This window comes from Epargyreus clarus, unplaced genomic scaffold (genome assembly GCF_041222505.1).
Source record: "Epargyreus clarus isolate Ecla_fem2 unplaced genomic scaffold, WU_Ecla_fem_2.2 ptg000016l, whole genome shotgun sequence".
NCBI lineage: Eukaryota > Metazoa > Arthropoda > Insecta > Lepidoptera > Hesperiidae > Epargyreus > Epargyreus clarus.
In genome coordinates, this window is record NW_027332224.1 from 5,448,938 (window position 1) to 5,474,210 (window position 25,273).

Consider the following 25,273-nt stretch of genomic DNA (forward strand, 5'->3'; position numbering starts at 1 on the left):
TAGATTGACAGTTAAGGCTTTTGTCACGAAAAAATATTATTTATCATTAGTTGCATTATAAGCAAATTACTTCTATAACAATTAGAACACTAATCGATCACTCGCTTTATTCACTTCTTTAAAATCGATTTTTATCTTGATTTAAATCTATCGACCGGATAGTTTAGTTAACGATCGATATATTTGTAGCATCCCTACTCAGTAGCCGTGCTTTGTCCGATACATGCTTGTTTATTTTGTTTTCCGCATATTCGATTAATTCTTGCAATATTGTATAGATTTCGTAAATATGAGTGTGTGATTTGTTTTTCGTGTTTAGTATTGTGATATCGAAACGTGAGTATTGTGTATAAGCCGGTGATGTCGTAATTATTTAGTGTTATAATATCAGTTGATAACTTATTTGCTATTTGAAATGAAATGAAATATTGGAACAATGACTGTTATTTATAGTTCATGTTATCATTATCGTATTTAGATTTTATTCTGTGGTCGATCCTATTCTCGTGAAGTTTGTTATTTTAAGGCGTATATGTAATTTGTATTAATTCATTGATGCCGTGTGAAGTTGAACTCGCATAATCTTGTGATTAAGTGCGCTGATTGGCTAGCTACACCCTTTTTTATTCCCACTGCTGGGCTTGGGTCTCTTTTTCAAAGCGCCCATAAGGCTTCTAATAAGATTTAACGATTGAACGAAAAAATCGTCTTACCTAACGTGGAAACAAAAAATTAGTTGTTGTTTTTTTTTTTTATTTACGAGGCTGAAACCTTCAAAAGGTAATATGTGGGATTTTACCGCACGAAAACCCCCCGGTGGCCGTCTCCAGCGCTTGGTGGAGAACTCCGGGATCTCCGATGGAACACAACCGGAGTCCTCCAAGCGCGATGTCCCTATTGAGCTCTGCCCTGGGGGGAGCAGTTTACGCTCCTCTCGCACAGCTGGTGTTTACGACGGTATGCGGCCACACACAACGCCGTCCTTCCCGGGGTTGCTTGCTGGACGGTTCGAGCTTCCACTCTTTCCGCCCGCAACCCCGGAAGCCCCCTTTTATTTGCCTCTTACGACAGACAGGGCATACCGTAGCCCTAATCTAGTCCCGAGACTAACATGGTCTAATCTAAGGCTTGAAAGTGCATCTTTAGGGACATGTGGTCACCAACAGTCATATTATATGGATTTGGAATTCTCAGCTTCACAAAAACAAATTCAAAAAAGTTATGATTTCTGATTAGAAATAACTCTCATTTGCTTTAACAGTAAAAAAACTACAACCTTAGACTTAAAAAAATCTTCTCAAATGTGTGTGAACTACCAATTCAGTTTTAACCACTTTTATTCCCTCATACTGTAAGAGGAGACCCATGTCCAGCAGTGGAACAATAATCCGTTGATGACAATCATCACCACCAATAATCTTACTACCCACCCCCATCCCCGTTTCAAAAATCAGTAAAGTCACAAAGCTACAACTTCAGTCAGTAAAAGCTACAAATTGCCAGCTGCATTGTTGATTTTTTATAATACAGGAGTAGCAGATCAACATGCAGTCCACCTGATGGTAAGTGCCTACTGCCGCCCATGGACATCTGTAATAAACCCCAGATAAGATTAGATTCCTACCTGAGGTCGGGCACAGATGCCCCACTACCCCTGATAACTAATTTGTGATACCTCATATAAGTATGTCTCCCTAACCACACCCTTCAAACCAGAACACAGCAGCGCTTAACACTGCTGTTTATAGGTTTGACTACTGTGGAGGTGCCTCAGTAGTCGAACCACAGGGGTTTCTATCACCTTCAGAACCTACTTATTCTACCTTAATCTACACATTTCAAATACCATCATTCTTGTTCTAAGGAGACTCGTGCCCAGTGGGACATTAATGGGTTGATAATAAAATAATATTAATTTTCTTGTAGATGCATCACATACAACAAGTAGTAACACATAGCGGTGACAATGGAGGAGCAGGCGTGCTTGGTGCGCGCTCGCTCCGACTCTGAGAGCTCCTCCAAGCTCAGCTTCGGCTCCATCGCGAGGGTGGACAACGACGAACGGAGACCAGGTTGGTATCTTGGTGTTTATGGTGCCCTGGTACTTTGAAATGTCTTCTACAGAAATTATTGTGAATAATGATGATGATGGAATATGTATGACAACCTGGTGAGTATATATGTATAGCGACCCGTTGAATACCTAGCTGTTTATGGCGCCCTGGTACATTGAAATGTGTCCTACAGAAGTAATAGCAATTTTTGATGGCTATGAAATGATTATCTTGCTATTTGCTATTTGCTATTTATGTCAACATGATACTTTGAAATATTTTATCTATAAATAATGACACAATGGGAGTCATGAAATACTTGGCTTGCAGCTTACCAAGGTTTTTTTTTTATAATATAAGAGTAGCAGACGAACGAGCGTGCCACCTCGTGCCAGTTACTGCTACCCATCGACATCTGTAATCAACCTCAGATAGGATTAGATGGTACTTGACAGCACACATATAGCAGTTCGACAGCAACATAGTGTAGAAGTTATAACTTAACCAACATATGACTGATGATGGTAAGTTATCAGCCACCACCCGTGGTTATCTATAACTAACTTAGAGCACAGAGGTTTTACTTGTCATCAATTATTCTTCAAATAGCAATCCTGATTGTCTTATAATTATCTTTGTCTTACAATTGTAATTCAGCCACGAACTTCACTAACTTATAATGTGACGAGCTTTTGCCCGCGGCTTCGCTCGCGTCACGAAGTAATATTTTCATCCCCTATTTTATCTTCTTGGGGGTAGAATTGATCAAAATCCTTTCTTAGCGGATGCCTACGTCATAACATCTACCTGCATGCCAAATTTCAGCCCGATCTGTCCAGTAGTTTGGGCTGTGTGTTGATAGGTCAGTATGTCAGTCAGTCACCTTTGAGTTATATATATTTAGATAATTTATAGTAATGCACAAATTATTATATTTTATATCCCCAGGAGCAGAATCAGGTGCAGGTGAGCCCGGCAACGTGGTAAACATGGCCGCAGTGGTGCAAGACAACGCTGACGGCAACGAGAGCGGAGAGCTGCTGGACTACAACGACTCTAGTGTCTTGGAGCAGTTCCATGAAGATGCACTGAGACAGGTGAGGGCTAGGATATGTTTTGTCTCTTTCTTGTGGTAGATTTTTTGGAACCTTAGTAGGAAATGTAATTTGAAGGCAATTGATCACTGGCGTTTATAAATATCTCTTACTAACATCAGATAGGATCGGTGTCCTATCTAGGGTTGGCCATAGATTCGTTGCTACCCGTGAAGGTTCAGTTGGAATGCCTCATATTATGAACGAGCTTTGCCCGCGGCTTCGCTCGCGTTACGAAGTAATATTTTCATCCCCTATTTCATCTCCTTGGGGGTAGAATTGATCAAAATCCTTTCTTAGCCGATGCCTACGTCATAACATCTACCTGCATGCCAAATTTCAGCCCGATCCGTCCAGTGGTTTGGGCTGTGCGTTGATAGATCACTATGTCAGTCAGTCACCTTTGAGTTATATATATTTAGATGTCATCCCTTATAACTGTAACTTATACAACCTACAAAGTATGGAATAACAGCACTGAACACTACTGTAATTAGGCACAAATAGGACATATGTAATCAACCCCAGATAGCATTGGAGCTCTATCTGACGCTGTCTACAGACCTTTCAATAACTAATCCTTAAGAATTAACTGGAATTGATTAAAGTATTGGTCCTTTGCCACAAGTTTAAGTTCAGACTCGTCAACTGTACACTGCTATTATAAGGCAAACGTAGGTGTGGCGTTGGTGTCTCCTGAGTCATACCGCAAGGACTTCTTAAAGTTAATAGGTGGTAGAACCCTTTGTGGTTCGACTCCGGCGGCACCGACGCCACATCTATTTCTACCTAATAACAGCAGTGTTAGGCGCTGCTGTGTTCCGGTTTGAAGGGTGTGGTAAGGGAGACAGACTTTTCCGAGGCGTTCCAGCTTAGTCCTGAGGGGTAGCGGCGCATCTGTGGTCGACCTCAGTTAGGAACAACTAATCCCATCTAGGATTGATTACAGATGTCCATGGGCGGCAGTAGCCACTTACCATCAGGTGGACTGATTGCTCGTCTGCTACTCCTATATTATAAAAAAAAAATCTATTCCTCCTTCAGGCTGGCTGCGGCTGGTCCCAAGCCCGTATAATCCTGGCGGTGAGCCTGGCGGTGGCTGGCGCTTCTCTGGAGCTGTCTTCCATCCCCTTCATCTTACCCTCGGCCGAGATCGAGCTCTGCATCTTCCCCCACGAGAAGAATTGGTTGGGTGAGTAGATAGATAAATGTTATCTGAATTTGGAACTATAAATAACAAGTTTCTGCCCGCGGCTTCGCCCGCGTTTAAAAGAAAATAATATAACATACTAACATACATAAAACTGAAAATTCGTGCCTTCAACTTTGCTAAAGATCATCACTTGATCAAATGCATAGTTTACGATTCAATCCTTACTAATATTGATTAAAATAATCGATGTTTTGGGTCCAAAAGATCGATTCTCCGATTAATCGATCTTAGATCGCCATTCCTAGTTCCCATGGGATTTCCGGGATAAAAACTATCCTATGTCCTTTCACGGGTCTCAGACTATCTTTGTACAAAATTTCATTAAAATCGGTTCAGTGGTTTAGGCGTGAAGAAGAGACAACCAGACAGACAGACAGACAAAGTTACTTTCGGATTTATAATATTAGTAAGGATGTAAAGTTAATGCTGTTAATTAATGTAAAATGTAATGTTGTCGCACGGGTCTCTCTTGAATGACATTTGCTTGGGCCTTAGTTCACCGCACAGGCCACGTTTGAATTGGATGACTTATTTTTTATTTATTTAGACACACATACAGCATAGTATACATAACATTTTCAATTTAAATACAATAATAATGTACCTTACATACATGCCAATTATAAGTATGTACAGCATTCTCGTAATTAGCCAAAGACATGTTATTGCTTGTTGTAAAAAACAAAAAAAAAAGACAAATATAATAAGATGTTAAATAGTATTCATTAAGCTTATTAATGACTAAATGTTAAAAGAGCAGTTCAATTTAAACAGTAAGCAAATGAGTTGTTAGTTTGTTTTTAAACGAAAGACACGAATCATGGAAGATGTCGATGTCTACAATTGATGCACGTGTTCGGTTGTATTCATCAGGAGGCACGGCAGTGCTTCCGCCAAGTCGAGCCATTACATATTCTGAACAGCGGTGAATTTTTGACTTCACACAGCTATGAAATATTTATGGGATTTTTTTAAGAACTCAGGTGTATTGGTTTCGTTTACGATGTTTCCCTTAATCATCTTAAAGTAAATGTTAATTAAATTGTAATACGCATATTATATGGAAACATAAGGGATTTGAAGCTCCGGCTCCCCGATTGAAAAGCCAATATTAGATCACATGGCCATCAATGCTTCTCAATCTTGATTACAATTTTGGATGATTAAAAAGCTCAAATTGTATGTTTCAAAAAAATATTGCACGGTACTCCTTAATGACGAGGGGTAAGCGAGCTTAATGAGATTAAATTGATGCAGATATATGAGCAATTTCTTCTGAGAATTGTGCAATCACCAAGGTTATATTAATGAATCAGTTTTGTGACTAATGTATATGAGATATTAAAGATTCCACAGGTCTGATTAGTAAGATGTCCATTCATCATCATTAACCCTATATTATGCCACTGCTGATAGCAGTGATAGCCTAGTGGTTATGAAACTCGGCCTCTCGATCGAGGGGTCCAAGGTTCAAATCCCAGGCGTGCACCTCTAATTTTTAACACGCTTTTATTAGCTTCAGACGTATGTATGTTGGTATGTTAGTATGTAACGGAATCTTTCGACATGATTTTAACCCCCTTCAAAACGTCGGATTAACTCGAAATTTGGCATACTTATTAAGGACCGATGACAATTCAATATTTTAAACATTAATAGTTTTGTACCATTGTCCTTATCAACATCCTCTGGATTAACGATTTTCGAGGCGAGATTTTTTCAAACACCTTCAGCAAAGTTCATCGCAACTTTAGATTGCAAATAATTATTGCTATTTAGTTTCAATAGGCGTAACTTTTTTATCGTGATTTTTAGTTTAGAAAATAATAATGTTATTTCCCTATAACTCAAATGTTCTGAAACATATCTATAATGCCCTCTTGTAGAATGATTTTTAGGATTCCGTACTCAAAGGTTAAAACGAAACCCTCTGCGGTCTGTTCGTCTGTCGTTGGGCTTTATCTCTTAAATCGTAATAGATAGACACTTGATTTTTTTACAAACGATGAATAATGGTGGTCGCTATAATCAGAAATACTAAAAATTAATAAATAATTATAGTTCAAAAAACTAAAAAAACGCTTTTATGATAAAATCAACTAAAAAGTAGAAAATAATTTTCAATCTAAGAATCAATTAAGGAACAGTAAATAGTATAATTGTGGAAAAAGTGTGGGGTGCTCCATTTATCAGGTTCGAAAAGCACCCCACACTTTTTCCACAATTATACTATTTACTGTTCCTTAATTGATTCTTAGATTGAAATTTTTTTTCTACTTTTTAGTTGATTTTATCATAAAAGCGTGTTTTTTAGTTTTTTGAACTATAATTATTCGAAGTTATGTGCGTATTAGAAATTAATTATCACTTGCTAAACGGTGAAGGAAAACATCGTGAAGAAACCTACATACCTGAGAGATTATAAAAAAAATCTCAAAATTATGTGAAGTCTACCAATACGCACTTGGCCAGCGCGGTGGACTATGGCCCGTAGAGGAGACCCGTGCCCAGCAGTGGGACAGTAATGGGTTGATGATTTTGCCACTGCTGACATCTCCGCTTAAAGTGAGGGTTTATTTTGAGGAAGAATTTTCAGACTTTCATACAAATTTATTTTGTTTAAGCAAGTGATAATTCATTTCTTGCACTTTTTCATTACACACCAAACATAAATGCTGTGCATACCTATTACACAATCTTTTATAATTAGTGGGTATCAAATGAGTGGGTGGAAAGAATATTTAAAACCCTTTTTACCCGAATGCGGAGGGGACCTTTTTTAACACATGTATGTCTCATTCTTTAGTGCGCGTTGTCGCCCAAACGGTATGACGGTTTTAACATAACAGGTGTTATTGCATTCGTCTAAAATGTATAGGACTAGCTGACCCGGCAAACTTTGTACCGCCTCAAAATCTATTTATCAAATATATTTCATATGAAATATAGTCTATGTTACTCGTGGATAATGTAGCTTTCAAATGGTGAAAGATTTTTTAAATCGGTCCAGTAGTTTTAGAGCCTATTCATTACAACCAAACAAACAAAGGTTTCCTCTTTATAATATTAGTATAGATATATAACATAGGATATATTTTTAAGCAGCCTCGTTTTTGTTTTTATAATAATTACTATTTAAAAGCCACTTTTTTTACCCAACTGCTGAAGGTAATGTTCTTCGAGCATATGTGTGTATGTATATCTCATTCTTTTCAAACTTATGGAGGATATTATGGGAGAGATATTTATTACATTTATGCCATATTTTTATATATTTTTTACATATAATAATTACTACTTTAATATAAATTTGTATTTTTCTTTTATCCACAGTAATGATAAGCTTAGTGGGCGGTTCTCTCGGTGCGGTGGGATGGGGAGCCCTAGCGGAGCGGCTCGGTCGACGAAGAACGTTACTGTCGTGTCTCGCCGTCAACGCGGTGTTCGCGTCCATAGCTGCTTTCATGCCCACTTATGGGACTTTTATGATGGCTAGGTGAGTGTACATGTGTTGAACTTTTACTTATTTTTTTTTATTTGACAGCCCCACACTAGGATTCCCTGTATCGTGGGTGCCATGGACACACAGAGACAAATACACAAACACCCAGACCCAGAAACACAAATCTAAATTCATAATTTAGATATCTGTCACCCACGACACAGGGAATTCTAGTGTGGGGCTGTGAGTGTAGAAAGCGTTTATATTACAATATTATTATATAATAATTACAAAATATAAGTATAGCAAAGTAACTAGCTATGTCATGGTCCTCCGAGCCGGATTAAATGTAACTCTTAAACGTATTTCAACAGATTCTGCTCAGCGATAGGCTCGGGTGGGGTAGTACCGGCGGGCTATGCGTATGTAGGCGAGTGTGCTCCGCGCTCTCGTCGCTCACCCGCTTGTGCGCCGCTGCTAGCTGCTGCCGCGCTCGGCACCCTGACCGCTACGCTGTTAGCCAGGGCGGTGTTGCCGCACACCGGGGCGGAGGCGCTCATCGAGAACAAGGAGCACTTCAGCGCGTGGCACAGGTGAGTGGATTAATATAGAACGCCTCAGAAGCTAATAAGATTAAGATAATTAAGGTGATATCAATTGATACGAAATATCTTGTACGCCGACTCTTCAGATCAGAGTAATGCGACATAGTGATACGAGAGTGACTAATGCGGAATGCTTCGTGTTCCAGTACTTAGGATTTAATTTATGGCCATGATTAATGTAGGATTCTCCGTGCGCCTGTATTTAAGATAAAAGGTAATAGTAACTAAATCGGAATGCATCGTGTGCCCGTATTAAAAATCGTGATTATAGATGCAGATTGTGACTAATGCATATTGCCTCGTGTAAGTACCGGTAAGTACGTACAAATTGTGAATAATGTGGCACACCTTGTGTGCCGTTACTTAAGTTCAGGGTTATAGTGACTACTAAGCTATGGTGGTCATACGGCGCATCTGGGGCCAACCTCAGGTAGGAATATCTAATTCTATCTGAGGTTGTATATAGATATCCATTAGCGACAGTAGACACTTAGCTTCAGATGGACTGCATGCTCGTCTGCCTACTCCTATAATTAAAAAAAAAATGTGATAATATTACCCCATATGGCCAGACAGGTAGATGAATGAATATAAGAATTAATTTTGTTCTAGATACTTACTCCTGTGCACGCTGCCAATCCTGGCGTCGCTGATAAGCCTGATCTGGACTCCGGAGTCACCGAGATATCTCTTGGACGTCGGCCGGGAAGTAGACGCCATGGTGGTGTACCAGGTAAATAACTTAGAAAGTATATAATATAAAGGTACTAAGTAAGTACAACTGGATTTTTATTTAGTTAATAAGTTTTCTAAATTAGATGCTACATCAAACATAGACTAAGTAAAAAACATTTTTTTTTTACAATTATTCCCTTCTCACTCTAATACCCTTGTCCTGCAGTGGAACAGTAAAGAGCTGTCACATATAATGAAACAAAAGTGAAATTTGTCAATTTATGTTTGTGTATTTGTCTATATGTGTGTCCATGGCACCCACGACACAGGGAATCCTAGTGTGGGGCTGTGAGTGTAGAAAGCGTTTGTTTTTTATGTGTGGTAAAGTAATATTTACCATTAATTCTAGATATCTCTAGTCAATAGTAAATAATGCTAGAGGGAACTCCTTAATATCCAAGAGCTACAACTTACAATCCACTTTACAAGGCTTAACCGAACAAGCAAATACCACACATATGACGTCACTCACCACAACACACACCGTTCCCAGGGCATCCACAGCAGCAACCAGCTGCGTGTGTGCAGCAAGGCCAATGTAGCTGCCGGGGACGGGGAGTACCGTCTGGGGGAACTGGCGCTGCCAGGCAAGCGACGCCCGCCCGCCCTGCACCATGTGCGACATAGTGTGAAGATGGTATGATGTTGTTTTGATGATATGGATGTTTGTATAGAGAAGTAATCAAAAATTTGTTTAGTGGCAAAAGCAGTTATTTATGTAAGAAATCTAAAATGCTAATCAAAAAATATATTTCCATCATGTTGTAACACTTTTTGCCACTAAATGAATGATATTGATAGAAATGATAGAAATTGTTTTGTGTGTCACATTTAAGGTTTTTGTAATAATTGTTTTCGTCATGAAACAAAACTTTTCGATTTGCCTAATACATATACATATTTTGTGTAATGATAAAAGTATAATAGTATGTAGACCACCATATAAAATATTGCTGCCCTTGAAAACATAAGTGACAAATATGTTGTCGTATAAGCCTTTTTGTCCTAAAACTTTTTGTCTCATTGACAATCAGATATCAATAAACAAGCGGCATTATTATGAAATAAATAATGGACCATATAAGTTTTCTTATCAATTGCATTAATTTTGCAAAATTACTTTAAGGAACTCCTCATTGTCGAAAGGGAGTTCCATCCAATAAAGTTAAACTTCTCAAGATTAACGAGCAAATTCCACACACATTTGTCCAATTACCAAGGATATAAAATTTACCAAAATTATAACAAATGTAATTAATGATTTTTGTTTTTGTTCTCCACAGTTTTGGCAAGCATTCTTCCAGCTGTTCTCCAACACTTACAGGAATACGACATTAAGACTCGGCGCCACGCTTGTCTTCTCAATGGCTATACAAGTAAGTATATCTAATACATTTTGTAAATCTAATAAATGTCTCATCATCATCATCAACCCACCGCGCTGGACAAGTGCGTATTGGTAGACTTCACATACCTTTGAGATTTTTTTTTTATAAATCTCTTTGGTACGCAGGTTTCCTCACGATGTTTTCCTTCAGCGTTTTAGCAAGTGATAATTAATTTCTTATGAGCACATAATTTTGAAAAATCAGAGGTGCGTGCGTGCCTGGGATTTGAACCTCGGACCCCTCGATCAAGAGGCCGCGTTTCTTAACCACTAAGCTATCACTGCTGCTATCGCAAAAGTTCACCTGCCTTCAAACCAAAACAGCGCTTAATATAATATCCATATGAATAAATTAATAATTTAAGTAGAAAAAGTTGTGGCGGTGGTGTCGCCGGAGTCGATCCACAAAGGGTTCTACAACCTTTCAATCATTATTTGTGGTACAATCATTATATTACAATCATTATTATTATTATTACTTGTGAGCATATTATTTTAAATTATATCGTATAGTTATATTACCAAGTCAATCTAACTATTTAAAACAAAAAATATTTTTAAGTAGGTCTTAAATAGGAACTGAATAAATAAACCGACTTGGTATTAAATTGATGTCACGACTTTTTACGGTAAATGGACTGAGTTGCGAGACTTGGTTTTTCCACAAGTCATGTTTGTGATATCATATTTACTTTCAGTACTACCTATCAGCGTATATACCGAACACAGTGGCCAGGATGGAGGGCGAAGCCTTCGAAGCCTCCAAGCGCACCGTCCGGAACCAGGCGATAGAGGGCGCGCTCTACAACGATACGCTCTCTAATGTAGAGTATGTTGATGTGGCGTTCAGGGATTGCACTTTTCGGTTAGTATGACCTAAATTTAGCTAAATATCTGTCATTTCGCACTTTTTTTTTATCGTACTACAGAGGGTAATATTAACAACGTATGAATGAATGAGTGAGTGAATGTATGTCTTTGTCTTGTTTGTATGTATGTTTCTTTTTATTTGGTATAGTCTGCGTCAAACTGCCAGTCCGCTCTGAAGTGTCAAAAGAAGTTGTACTCAACGTAATGGTAATTATTAACTATCATCATACGAGTATGCATATAGAAAATATTTTTTTTATAATATAGGAGTAGCAGACGAGCATGTAGTCCACCTGATGGTAAGTGGCTACTGCCGCCCTGTAATCAGTGTACACCTGTAATCATCAATCAGTGGACATCTGTAATCAACCCCAGATAGGATTAGATATTCCCACCTGAGGTCGGCCACAGATGCGCCGCTACCCCTGAGGACTAAGCTGGAACGCCTCAGAAAAGTCTGTCTCCCTTACCACACCCTTCAAACCGGAACACAGCAGCGCCTAACACTGCTGTTATTAGGTAGAAATAGGTGTGGCGGTGGTGCCGCCGGAGTCGAACCACAAAGGGTTCTACCACCTGCCAAAAACACACACAAAATGAGGTTTAATTTTGCCTGTTTCAATATGTGCACATTATGGAGATTCACCCTGTATAGACAGCGGTACCTCGATCGAACTGTATTGGTTCTACCAGCTTTCAAAATACGATTCTAAAATGATTGTTATTCTCATTTGTCTCCAGTGATATGTTCCTGGCACACGTGACGTTCCGGAACTGTTCGTTCGAGCGTGTAGCGTTCTGCAACTTGCAAACGTCGATGACCGCCTTCCAATCATCTATATTTGTTAACAGCACGTGAGTATCACATGTATTTTTATTGTTCTTTTTCTTTTATTTTTTTATTTATCTTTTCTTTTATTTATTTTTTTCTCTATCCGGTTTTGTTATGTTTAAATTTGTTATTTCATTAAATGTTCTATATTTTTTTTATTTGATTATTTGTATACATTTTTTTTTTTATAAAAATACATCGACCAATTAGTTGAAAATCACTTAATCTTAACTGGATAATGTTAGATTCATATGTGTATTTTAATTAGCTGTAAAAAAATTGAGAAAGTTATAACCAGTGCTTTCTGAAATGTACGATTCTGAAAATCGCCCATATTATTATTGGCTGGTTGACTGCCTCACTTATTGTATAAAGTATTGGACCGAATTTCATTTAATTTTGTTAAGCTGAAAATTTTATTTGTGTAGGAAGTTGGTATTTTTAGGGGCGTAAATTTTGTTTGTATTGGACATTGGTATGTCTTAGGGGCCGAAAATTTTGTTAGTATGGGAATTTGGTATATTTAGGGTCTAAAAATTTTGTTAGTGTAGAAATTTGGTATTTTTGAGGGGTTGAAAATTTTGTTAGTGTAGGAATTTGGCACTTTTTAGGGGCCGAAAATTTATTAGTATAGGAATTTGGCACTTTTTTTAGGGGCCGATAATTTTACTAGTATAGGAATTTAGTGTTTTTTATGGGCCGAAAATTTTGTTGGTGTAGGAATTTATTATTTTTAGGGGCCGATTTTGGTATTATTTTGAATGTTGTAGTGGAGGCCTATGTCCAGCAGTGGAATAATAAAGGCTGAAATGATGATTATTTTGCGGCTAATAATTTTATCTACACTAATATTATAAAGAGGAAAACTTTGTTTGTTTGTTTGTTTGTAATGAATAGGCTCAAAAACTACTGGACCGATTTTAAAAATTCTTACACCATTTAAAAGCTACATTATCCACGAGTAACATAGGCTATACTTTATATGAAATATATTTGATAAATATATTTAGAGGCGGTACCAAGTTTGCCGGGTTAGCTAGTTAGTACATATACAAATTTGATGATTATTTTATACGATTTTTTTTATTATCAACTATGCGTATTAGTACATATACAAATTTGATGATTTATTGTTTATGATTTTTTTTTATTATCAGTTAAGCGTATTCGTTCGTTGATTGAGAAGGTTCCGTTCGTTCGTCACCAGCATAATAGACACGGACATCGAGCTCGGTCGCGAGCTGGACGCGGCGTGCGTGTTGCGCGGCACCAGCATCCGCGGCATGCGCGGCGCCTGCGCGCGCCACGCCGACCTCACCGCGCACCTCGGCGGCACGCGCCGCGCGCTCGCGTACAGCGCCGCCGCCGCGCTGCTCGCCGCGCCCGCCGCGCTGCTGCCCGCCGCCGCGCGCCCCGCCGGTGAGGACAGGGGACAGGGGGCAGGGGGGACACAGGGGACAGGGGGGCGGCACGCGCCGCGCGCTCGCGTACAGCGCCGCCGCCGCGCTGCTCGCCGCGCCCGCCGCGCTGCTGCCCGCCGCCGCGCGCCCCGCCGGTGAGGACAGGGGACAGGGGGCAGGGGGGACACAGGGGACAGGGGGGCGGCACGCGCCGCGCGCTCGCGTACAGCGCCGCCGCCGCGCTGCTCGCCGCGCCCGCCGCGCTGCTGCCCGCCGCCGCGCGCCCCGCCGGTGAGGACAGGGGACAGGGGGCAGGGGGGACACAGGGGACAGGGGGGCGGCACGCGCCGCGCGCTCGCGTACAGCGCCGCCGCCGCGCTGCTCGCCGCGCCCGCCGCGCTGCTGCCCGCCGCCGCGCGCCCCGCCGGTGAGGACAGGGGACAGGGGGCAGGGGGGACACAGGGGACAGGGGGGCGGCACGCGCCGCGCGCTCGCGTACAGCGCCGCCGCCGCGCTGCTCGCCGCGCCCGCCGCGCTGCTGCCCGCCGCCGCGCGCCCCGCCGGTGAGGACAGGGGACAGGGGGCAGGGGGGACACAGGGGACAGGGGGGCGGCACGCGCCGCGCGCTCGCGTACAGCGCCGCCGCCGCGCTGCTCGCCGCGCCCGCCGCGCTGCTGCCCGCCGCCGCGCGCCCCGCCGGTGAGGACAGGGGACAGGGGGGACACAGGGGACAGGGGGGCGGCACGCGCCGCGCGCTCGCGTACAGCGCCGCCGCCGCGCTGCTCGCCGCGCCCGCCGCGCTGCTGCCCGCCGCCGCGCGCCCCGCCGGTGAGGACAGGGGACAGGGGGGCGGCACGCGCCGCGCGCTCGCGTACAGCGCCGCCGCCGCGCTGCTCGCCGCGCCCGCCGCGCTGCTGCCCGCCGCCGCGCGCCCCGCCGGTGAGGACAGGGGGCAGGGGGGACACAGGGGACAGGGGGGCGGCACGCGCCGCGCGCTCGCGTACAGCGCCGCCGCCGCGCTGCTCGCCGCGCCCGCCGCGCTGCTGCCCGCCGCCGCGCGCCCCGCCGGTGAGGACAGGGGACAGGGGGCAGGGGGGACACAGGGGACAGGGGGGCGGCACGCGCCGCGCGCTCGCGTACAGCGCCGCCGCCGCGCTGCTCGCCGCGCCCGCCGCGCTGCTGCCCGCCGCCGCGCGCCCCGCCGGTGAGGACAGGGGACAGGGGGCAGGGGGGACACAGGGGACAGGGGGGCGCACGCGCCGCGCGCTCGCGTACAGCGCCGCCGCCGCGCTGCTCGCCGCGCCCGCCGCGCTGCTGCCCGCCGCCGCGCGCTCCGCCGGTGAGGACAGGGGGCAGGGGGGACACAGGGGACAGGGGGGCGGCACGCGCCGCGCGCTCGCGTACAGCGCCGCCGCCGCGCTGCTCGCCGCGCCCGCCGCGCTGCTGCCCGCCGCCGCGCGCCCCGCCGGTGAGGACAGGGGACAGGGGGGACACAGGGGACAGGGGGGCGGCACGCGCCGCGCGCTCGCGTACAGCGCCGCCGCCGCGCTGCTCGCCGCGCCCGCCGCGCTGCTGCCCGCCGCCGCGCGCCCCGCCGGTGAGGACAGGGGACAGGGGGGACACAGGGGACAGGGGGGCGGCACGCGCCGCGCGCTCGCGTACAGCGCCGCCGCCGCGCTGCTCGCCGCGCCCGCCGCGCTGCTGCCCGCCGCCGCGCGCCCCGCCGGTGAGGACAGGGGACAGGGGGGACACAGGGGACAGGGGGGCGGCACGCGCCGCGCGCTCGCGTACAGCGCCGCCGCCGCGCTGCTCGCCGCGCCCGCCGCGCTGCTGCCCGCCGCCGCGCGCCCCGCCGGTGAGGACAGGGGACAGGGGGGACACAGGGGGACAGGGGGGCGGCACGCGCCGCGCGCTCGCGTACAGCGCCGCCGCCGCGCTGCTCGCCGCGCCCGCCGCGCTGCTGCCCGCCGCCGCGCGCCCCGCCGGTGAGGACAGGGGACAGGGGGGACACAGGGGACAGGGGGGCGGCACGCGCCGCGCGCTCGCGTACAGCGCCGCCGCCGCGCTGCTCGCCGCGCCCGCCGCGCTGCTGCCCGCCGCCGCGCGCCCCGCCGGTGAGGACAGGGGGCAGGGGGGACACAGGGGACAGGGGGGACAGGGGGGCGGCACGCGCCGCGCGCTCGCGTACAGCGCCGCCGCCGCGCTGCTCGCCGCGCCCGCCGCGCTGCTGCCCGCCGCCGCGCGCCCCGCCGGTGAGGACAGGGGACAGGGGGCAGGGGGGACACAGGGGACAGGGGGGCGGCACGCGCCGCGCGCTCGCGTACAGCGCCGCCGCCGCGCTGCTCGCCGCGCCCGCCGCGCTGCTGCCCGCCGCCGCGCGCCCCGCCGGTGAGGACAGGGGACAGGGGGCAGGGGGGACACAGGGGACAGGGGGGCGGCACGCGCCGCGCGCTCGCGTACAGCGCCGCCGCCGCGCTGCTCGCCGCGCCCGCCGCGCTGCTGCCCGCCGCCGCGCGCCCCGCCGGTGAGGGACAGGGGACAGGGGACAGGGGGGACACTCACCCACCACCTTCCCACCTTCCCACGCTGGCGTAATGCGAGAACGGGGAGTCGGGAAGGCCGCGCTGCCTGCCAGTGAGGGGTAGGAGCGCCGCACGCAGACGGAGGGTTGGGGGGGCGGGGGGCCAGGGAGGCGGTACGCACCGCGCTCTGGCGACAGGGAGGGGTTGGACGGGCCGCGCTGCCCGACAGTGAGGGGGAGGGGGGCCGCGCGCCCCGGTTAGGAGGGGGGTTAGAGGGGTGGGGGGGGGTAAGGCACACTGCTTATCTGCGAGCGAGCGGAGTTGAAGAACATAGGGGCTAAGATATTAAACAACGACTAATAAGTAGAATGTAAACATAGGTAAGTGTAAACGACTCATTTCCAAATAGAGACACGGGACAACGACAAAAAAGAACATAAGGTAGGACAGGTAACGGACAGTAACGCAGCAATGTACCGTGTACCCGTGGACGAGAGCGGGCGGGAACGGGTTACAGGAGGGATCCCGCGCTGTCATCATCCCACTAATAGCTACAATTTGCTATTCGACGCGACTCGTTTCTATATTCAGAGCGGACTACTAGTTTGGCGTAGAGTATACACACGCGTAAGTAAATCTCTAATCTCCAAAGTGTTGAACCAATCACTAATTAAGATATTTGTTTCAGTGGTTCCCTGCGTTTTCTGCATATTGCTGTCCCCCGCGCTCTACTTAGCGGAGAGCGAGACGATGCTATACATTATCGAGGCGGCGTACCGCGCTTTCATATCGATCGTGTTCTTCAACGTGTGTGTTGGCATTTTGGACTCGTATCCGGCTAATTTGAGGTGAGTTACAACGTTTATTCTACGTTTATCAGTTACATAAAGGTGGTAGAACTCTCTTTGGTTCGACTCCGGCGGCACCACCGCCACACATATTTCTGTCTAATAACAGCAGTGTTAAGTATAGCTGTGTTGTGGTTTAAAGGATGTGTTAAGGGAGACATATTTTTTCGATGCATTCTTAATACTATCTGGGGTTGTTTACAGATGTCCATGGGCGACAGTAGCTACTTACCATCAGAAGGGCTGCATGCTCGTCAGCTACTTTCACATTATATAAAAAGATATTAATATGCTACTTTTAACATTATTGATGTGAAACATCTATAGCCGCACGTAAAACAGATTTCTGGCGTGGCGACGCATGCCGTGGCGACGCCACGCTATACGATGGTATATATATACAGTCTATATGCAGTAGTGTGTACGGGCGACGCGTCGCCATGCGCAATCGAATTCAATAAATAGTCATCGTTATCTGGAAAAAAATCGTAATACTTTATTTTATCATTATGACATTTAGTTCCTATCACAATATGTTCTTTTCTGCATATTACTTTTACAAAATAATGTCGATGTTTCACATCTGCCAGGCGTCCCGTGACGGCTCACATTGTTTTTAATTTTATATATTATTGTTTATGTCGTTCGTCAATCATACAGAGTGGACGTGTGCTAAATCTTGCTACAATATTTTTATTTCGTGTTCCGCAAAAGTAATCAGTATTTAAACTACAAAGTGCACTTAAATCGCGTGAATTGTGTTATTAATTACACCGCTTTAGACTTGAGCGCCACACCTCAAGAACAATAGAACTTGCGCAGTGGCAGCGCCCGCACTAGTTCCTCACCCCCGCGAGAAGAGCACCGCTGCTATTTTTTAACTCGTTCTCGCATCGATACGCCGTAAGCGGGATACAGTGCAACGCACAAGTGTTTTTCGCTAATAAGTGTACACCAAACCGTTGTAAAACGAACGAGGAGAAACTTGTTTGATATGCTGTAACAGTGGTAACAAAATCGTTTATCTTTTTTGAATCTACTCTCGCATCGAAACAAATCAAGCAATAATACGTTACTTGCAATATTGAACACGTCTTGCATTTATTTTGCGTTTGCGTGCCTTGCATTTACTATTGTAATAATATGAGTGTTCAACGATCACCACCAAAACGCTCACCGACGGGTGGTGGATCACAACCCGACTTGTCCAAGATGAGCAATCTTACGGTAGATTCGCAAATCACCTTCAGAAAAAGAAAACAACCGTTAGATCATGAATGCGAATGCTCTAATCAAATAAAAGAGATGCGGACTGAACTTACTCGAATCAGTTCATTGTTAGAAAAATATGTTGTATCCAATGAAGACATTTTGAACAAAATGCAAGAAAGTATTACAGAAGTAAAAAATCAAATTACTGAAATTAAATCATCAAACGAAGAAACTATAAATATACTACGTAATAACGTCACTGAGGTAAATACACAATTAAATGATATTAAAGCATCTACATCTGACATAATCACAGAGCAGAAAAACATAGAAACCCACGTAACAAGACTAGAAACCCAAGTGTCACAAGGAGAAAACAAAATAAAACAAATCGAATCTGATCTCAGAAGCCTTCGAGTCGCCCCTCAAACATCATCTTTTAAAACTGAAAATCAACTCTATGTTAATGAACAAATAATCCGCGAAATGCAAGACCGGAAATATAGAGAAAAAAACATTATACTCTTAGGTGTACCAGAACAAACATCTCTTAATGTTGATGAAAGAAGGTCCAAAGATTTAATAGATGTTTTAAAAATTACTTCCTCGGTGATTAAAGATATCCCAAAACCAATAAAAGTAATTAGAATTGGAAAGTACACTCCCGGGAAAATTCGCAGAATTAAAATATGTTACGACTCTGCAGGAACTGCTAAAGAACTATTACGAAACAAAACCAAATTGCCGGACAATATTAAGATATTTTCGGATCAAACTCCATCTCAACAAAAATATTTAAGTAGTCTAAAGCAAGAATTAACATCCCGAGAAAATAATGGTGAATGTGACTTAACTATAAAATATATAAACGGGACACCCACTATTACAAAAGCTCAAGCTCCAAAAAACTTCAATCAATAAAAAGCACATCAACAAATTTTGCCAATACTAACAGTTACCAAGTTCTAGACAATTACAAAAGTATCCAATGCAACAAATCACGTCTTACATTCTTCTACCTTAATGCAAGGAGCATATGTAAAAAAGGAAAATTCGAAGAACTAAAATGTATATTAAAATTAATACCAACCACTGTACATGTCATTTTGATAACAGAAACTTGGATTACAAATGAAACTCAAGTTCTACAACTGCAAATACCCAATTATACGCACTACCACAACTATAGAACTGACTCAAGAGGAGGTGGAGTTTCAGCTTACATTCACAATGACTTAAAACATACCATGTTCGATTCAAGCTATATAGGGGGAAACAATTATCTATGGATTAAGCTAGAGAAATATTCACTTTACATAGGTCTTGTTTATAATCCTGGAAATACAAACTACAAAGACTTCCTCGAAACATATGACTCGCAGTTGCAACGAAAAAAGAGAGCAATTGTTTTCGGGGATTTCAACATCGATCTTTTAACAAGAGACAAACAAACAAAACAATATAAAGAGCTTTTGAAGGAAAATGGACATACACTACTAAATAAAATCGCAACAAAATATAGCACCAGAGAATGTTCCACAAAAAAGTCTATATTAGATCACATTACAACCAATCTTAAAGACGACAATTTTCATATGGCAATAATTAACTCGCCAATGACAGACCACAAACAGATATACATGGAATTAAAAAAAGCTAAGACTCCCCCTAAAAGACGTGTACAATATGCAGCAATAGACTATAAGAAATTAACGACTTCTGTGACTACAACAGACTTTAAAGAATTACGTGATAACTACAATGAAATGGAAAACAAAATAAAGATTGTAATAGAACAAAATAAAGTCCTGAAGACAAAGATTCTCAACCTCCCTCAAAAGGACTGGATAAATAATAATGTTATAACTGCTATTACTCGACGGAATATTGTCTGGGCAAAGCTTATAGAGAACCGCGACAATGACGCCTTAAAAAAAGATTTCAACACAGTCAAGGATTATGTAGCAAAGCTCATTCAAGACACAAAAGATAAATATTACTATAATGAATTTGTAAAATGTAATAATAATCCGAAAAAGATGTGGCAATTAGTAAACACTTTGGCAAATAATAAATTTAAAGAAAGCTGTGCTCCCTCAAAATTAATTGTAGATGATAACGAAGTGACGGATTTAAAAGATATTTGTAAAGTATTTAATATATATTTTTCTAATATTGGCTCTTCGTTAGCAAATCAGATACCTTATACTGAAACTAATTTCTTGAATGCACTTCCAAACAAAATTCAAAACACAGAGCTATCTATTTTTGAACCATGTACTGATAATGAAATTATAACAATAGTGAGCAAACTCAAAACGAACTGTAGTACAGGGGTAGATGGTATAAGCACCAAAGTTGTGAAATGTATAATATATTATATAACAAGTAGTCTAACAAATTGCTTTAATAAATTACTACTCGAAGGAACATTTCCAGACACCCTAAAAACAGCTAAGGTCACGCCTATATTCAAATCGGGATCAAAAACTGATCCGGGGAACTACAGACCGATCTCAGTTCTGCCTGTGCTATCAAAAATAATTGAAAAAATCTTATATGTAAGACTGGACAAATACTTAAATACTATAAATTATATTTCTACCAGACAGTACGGTTTTCGATCAAAAAGTAATAGTATGGCAGCAACAATTGACTTAGTAACTAAAATTAAGCATAATATAGATAACAAAAATGTAGTATTAGGCATATTCATTGATTTAAAAAAAGCTTTTGACACAGTTAGCCACCAAATTCTTATAAAAAAACTAGAAAACATTAATATTACTGGCTGTGCTCTAAAAATGCTCAAATCGTACTTGACAAACAGAACACAAATCGTTAAAATTGATAATTTAAAAAGTGACACGCTACCAATAACATGCGGAATTCCCCAGGGCTCAATATTAGGACCATTGCTGTTTTTGATCTATGTCAATGACATTCAGGAACTAGGCTTGAAAGGTCACATTACATTATATGCAGACGATACTTGTTTATTTTACTTTGGTTCTAGTATACATACACTTATTTCACAAGCTCAAGATGATTTAAATACTCTTTCTACATGGCTACAAAATAATCTCTTAACAATCAATATCTCAAAAACATGTTATATAATTTTTAAAGCAAAAAACAAAACTATACCTGCTTATGATCCTTTACTTATAAATGGTACACCCATACAAGAAAAGAATGAAGAGAAATATCTTGGCTTAAGATTAGATAGTAAGTTAACATGGAATACCCAAATTCAACACATAAAAAGTAAATTATCATCACTCCTTGGTTCCATTCGCAATTTAGGCAAATGTATCCCTCACAATTTAAGAAATATAATCTACAATTCACTAGTTAAACCGCATATACTTTATTTAATTGAAATTTGGGGTAGTGCTGCTAAAACAAAACTGAATGATATCCAGAGACTACAAAACAAAATAATTAAATCGCTTTTCCAATATCATTATTTAACACCAACTACTAAAGTTTATAACGATACCAAAATTATGTCTATTAAACAGCTATATATATATAACACCTGTATCTTTATTAGAAAATGTCTAAATAATAACATCCAGTCCGATATAAAGTTTAAAAAAGAAAAACCTTTCAGTAAGCGTAGAACTCGCCGAGCTAGCTACCTTGTTCTTCCAAAAGCAAGAACAAACTATGGAAAAAAGACAGTTACTTTTGAAGGAGCACACCTATATAATAAGATACCAGGCAATGTTAAAAATGTACACCCATTCAACGCTTTCAAGAACAAATTAGCTGAGTACATAATAAAACATGAAGCAATCACTTAAATATGAAAGGGTTGAGTGGGTATCTGATAATACTCGTACTATGTGTGAATTGATGATACCTAAAATTAATTTAATGTAAATCTCTGTTCTCATAGAAGTGACGTATTTGTCTTATTTGAGAATAAAATTCTTTAAACCTATGTTTATTAATTAGTACATATTATTATAATACGTATTACTTAGTATGTGTAATTATTTCCGATCATGTTAGAAATAAAGAATACAACACATTGTTATAAATTATCACACTATATGTAACAGATAATTATATTTAATATTGTCTGTCTGTGGTATAAACATTATTATTATCGCCCCATCGTAACCGTTTCCGTAACAAATACATTCTCCCTGTCATGACTGGTCTGAATAAGTTTTATTATATTTTCAATCTGGTCTCAATCCCCCCTCTCTTTCAGATGTACAACGCTGGGCACAGTGCTATCGGCGGCAGTAGCGGCGTCGGCGATCGCTCGCGGCGTCGCGGGCGACAGTAGCATCGCCGCTGCGATTATATGCGGCGTCGCCGCTTGTATCGCCGCTGTCGCCGCGCCCCGACGCTAACAGGTAAACACTACTTAATTGTTGACCCCCGTACAGGAGCAAACCATATCGCAGAGAATGCCGGATTCGATTCCCAGTCAGGCGGACATCAAAATGAGAAATTTAGATATCTGTTTCTGGGTCTGGGTGTTTCTGTATTTGTCTAAGTTTGTGTTCATAGCACCCACGGCTCGGGAAATCCTAATGAGTAAGTATCATTTTTTAAATGTGCAAAACAATATTCCAAATATTCATGAATGATCCGACGGGAAACTCGCCGAACAATAGCGAGTACATAAATCAACGCACGAATACAACATAATTCGCTCTAAAACCCTACACAGTGCTAAGAACAGACTCCGCGCAATGTGTCATATAGTACTGATATTCGTGCTTATTCGTCTGTACTCGGCGAATATCTAAATGTACACTAACCCTCCACAGATACACAAGACTATCAACGGCACTCGCAGCGACAATCGCTCGTGGCGACGCCAGCGGTAACAGCGTTGCAATCGTCTCCACACTATCAAGTAACGTGACCACACATTGTATAATAGCATATTGATGACCACGATTATATCATTGACGACCACGAAGATACAGCGACTAAACATTCATTATATTATAAATAATATTGTTACGTAAGATTCTGTCATGACTACAGGACATGTCATATTACTGACCACGAGAATTATTCAACGTACAATATACAGGATGATTTTTTCAATGTTTAAGATTGAATGCTTTTCTTGAAAAAATCATCCTGTATAATTTGTTAAAAATATATGTAATATGACTACAATATCATAATGACTACAAAGACGTCATACTTATATTGGAAATTGAAATAGATAATAAAGTAAAGGTACATGGAGTGCCTACCATGACTATAATTTACAGCTGTATTTTATATAGCTATATTTAATATATTGTATGGAAAGAAAACAAGAAAAAAATATATTGACGACCACGAATTAGACATTGGTGACCACGAACAAGTCATATTGATGACTCCATTCTAATATGTTCGATTATGTAAATGTAAAAATAGTGTGAATAATACTATTTTATCAGACACTTATTTATATTTTTTTCATAGAAAAGAAATAAAAAAATGGACAAATTATATTTTAACAAGGCAAATAAATGCAGTGACTATCTGTATTTAATAGATCCTACTTGGGTCAAATATAAGAAATTAGTTAAAAATGAATACCATCTCATTATTATAATTATAAATTATTATAAAACAAGTTATGTACATGGAAATGAGTAATAATGATCATGATAATAAAATTGACTATCGCTTGTCATTAAATTATCTATCCTTTATTTTTTGTCTACGATAGATTTAAACTTGACAAATAATTAGTAGGCATTTCTCAAAATCGAAATTTTAAGACAAAATATCGGATAGATTGATTATTAATGACAGGCATAAGTAAATTATATTGACGACTACAAATCATATTGATGACTACGAAGAAGTCTTATCGAATAATAATATAATAATTACAATTCTTATTATTCAAATATTACATTATTATTATCATAAATCGGTTTTATCCACCTTAAATTTATATTAAAAGTGCAATAATGACGATTTGTTAAATATTTAAAATAATATTTACATTTATTACTTTGTAACTGTAAAATTAATATTCGTATTGATTTTATATTTTTACACGAATATTTTACATTTAAATTAATTAATTTTAATCGAGCAATACGCTCTCTATAGTTTTCGTACCGTTGACTTGCCAGTTTATTTTAACCAAAGGAAAGTGACTGAAAAACTGAATTAAACTTACTATAAATCAATTTATCAATAGATTTCTTTAGTATTTTTTAATTTGACGGAAAACTAAATTAGGAAAATACCTATATTTACGAATGCATATATTGGAAGCGCAATTCTATAAATACTCAAGAATTTGTGCATCTATGCATAAAACCTTTGTTTCAATAACTTCCAGAGATTATAGATAAAAAAACAGATGGAGCCACTTAAAAAAGTAACTTTTAAAAATTACTAAAAATGGAGCTGTTAGTATAGGAAGTGTAGGATGAGTTTATACAGGGTGAATTTTTAAAACGGGCCTTCAGGGCCAAATCCGAAACTATAAGGATTAGCGAAAAATGCTGAAAGGAGTTACGAGGCCGATTTTGATAAAAACTAAAACTGCATCATTCGTTTTTTAAAATATCTTTTTCCCTAGCCGGGAATCGAACGAGTTCATTTTTAAAAAAAATACATCCTCTATATTATTTCACCATCTGATAGAGTCGCTTATAAGGATCAAATTCTGGGAAGTAATGTTATGTGACAAATTAAAGGAAAAGGAAAATTTTGAAGAATATACATATTTTCCATACATTGCCATACTAATCCTTAAGGATTATACATAACAAATGATTTATATGTAATTCTTTAGAAACATACGTAAGTCATACCATTGAAGAATTTGTTGTTTAATCAACTAATTATTCGATGTTATAACCGTGACATACGGTTTAGTATGAGAAAGTAATAGTTTGGCAAGTAAATTACCGCCGTTTTTAGGATTTATTTTTTAATAAAAATAGATAAGTGATTAAATAGTAAATTGTTATTGTTTGTTGTTTATAACTACGTTTCAACAGTAAATATAATTTTCTATATCTCTTTGTTTAGTTATCACTCGGATTTGACTCGAAAAAGACATTC

General features: G+C 41.7%; 1 protein-coding gene and 1 long non-coding RNA gene across 2 annotated transcripts in view; both read left to right on the top strand.

The window, feature by feature from the left end:
- Nucleotides 1–25,273, top strand: part of LOC140748655 (uncharacterized) — a 342,763-nt gene that overhangs the window by 129,642 nt on the left and 187,848 nt on the right. The window lies entirely within an intron of this gene.
- LOC140748691 (synaptic vesicle glycoprotein 2C) lies at nucleotides 198–24,438 on the top strand. The gene is made up of 15 exons (XM_073081544.1): nucleotides 198–336; nucleotides 1,927–2,072; nucleotides 3,003–3,151; nucleotides 4,193–4,340; nucleotides 7,695–7,857; nucleotides 8,178–8,396; nucleotides 9,021–9,141; nucleotides 9,637–9,780; nucleotides 10,427–10,519; nucleotides 11,229–11,395; nucleotides 12,142–12,255; nucleotides 13,440–13,651; nucleotides 16,843–17,002; nucleotides 22,440–22,587; nucleotides 23,008–24,438. The coding sequence occupies exons 2-14, from the start codon at nucleotides 1,967–1,969 to the stop codon at nucleotides 22,582–22,584; spliced, it is 1,941 nt and encodes a 646-aa protein (XP_072937645.1). The 5' UTR covers nucleotides 198–336; nucleotides 1,927–1,966; the 3' UTR covers nucleotides 22,585–22,587; nucleotides 23,008–24,438.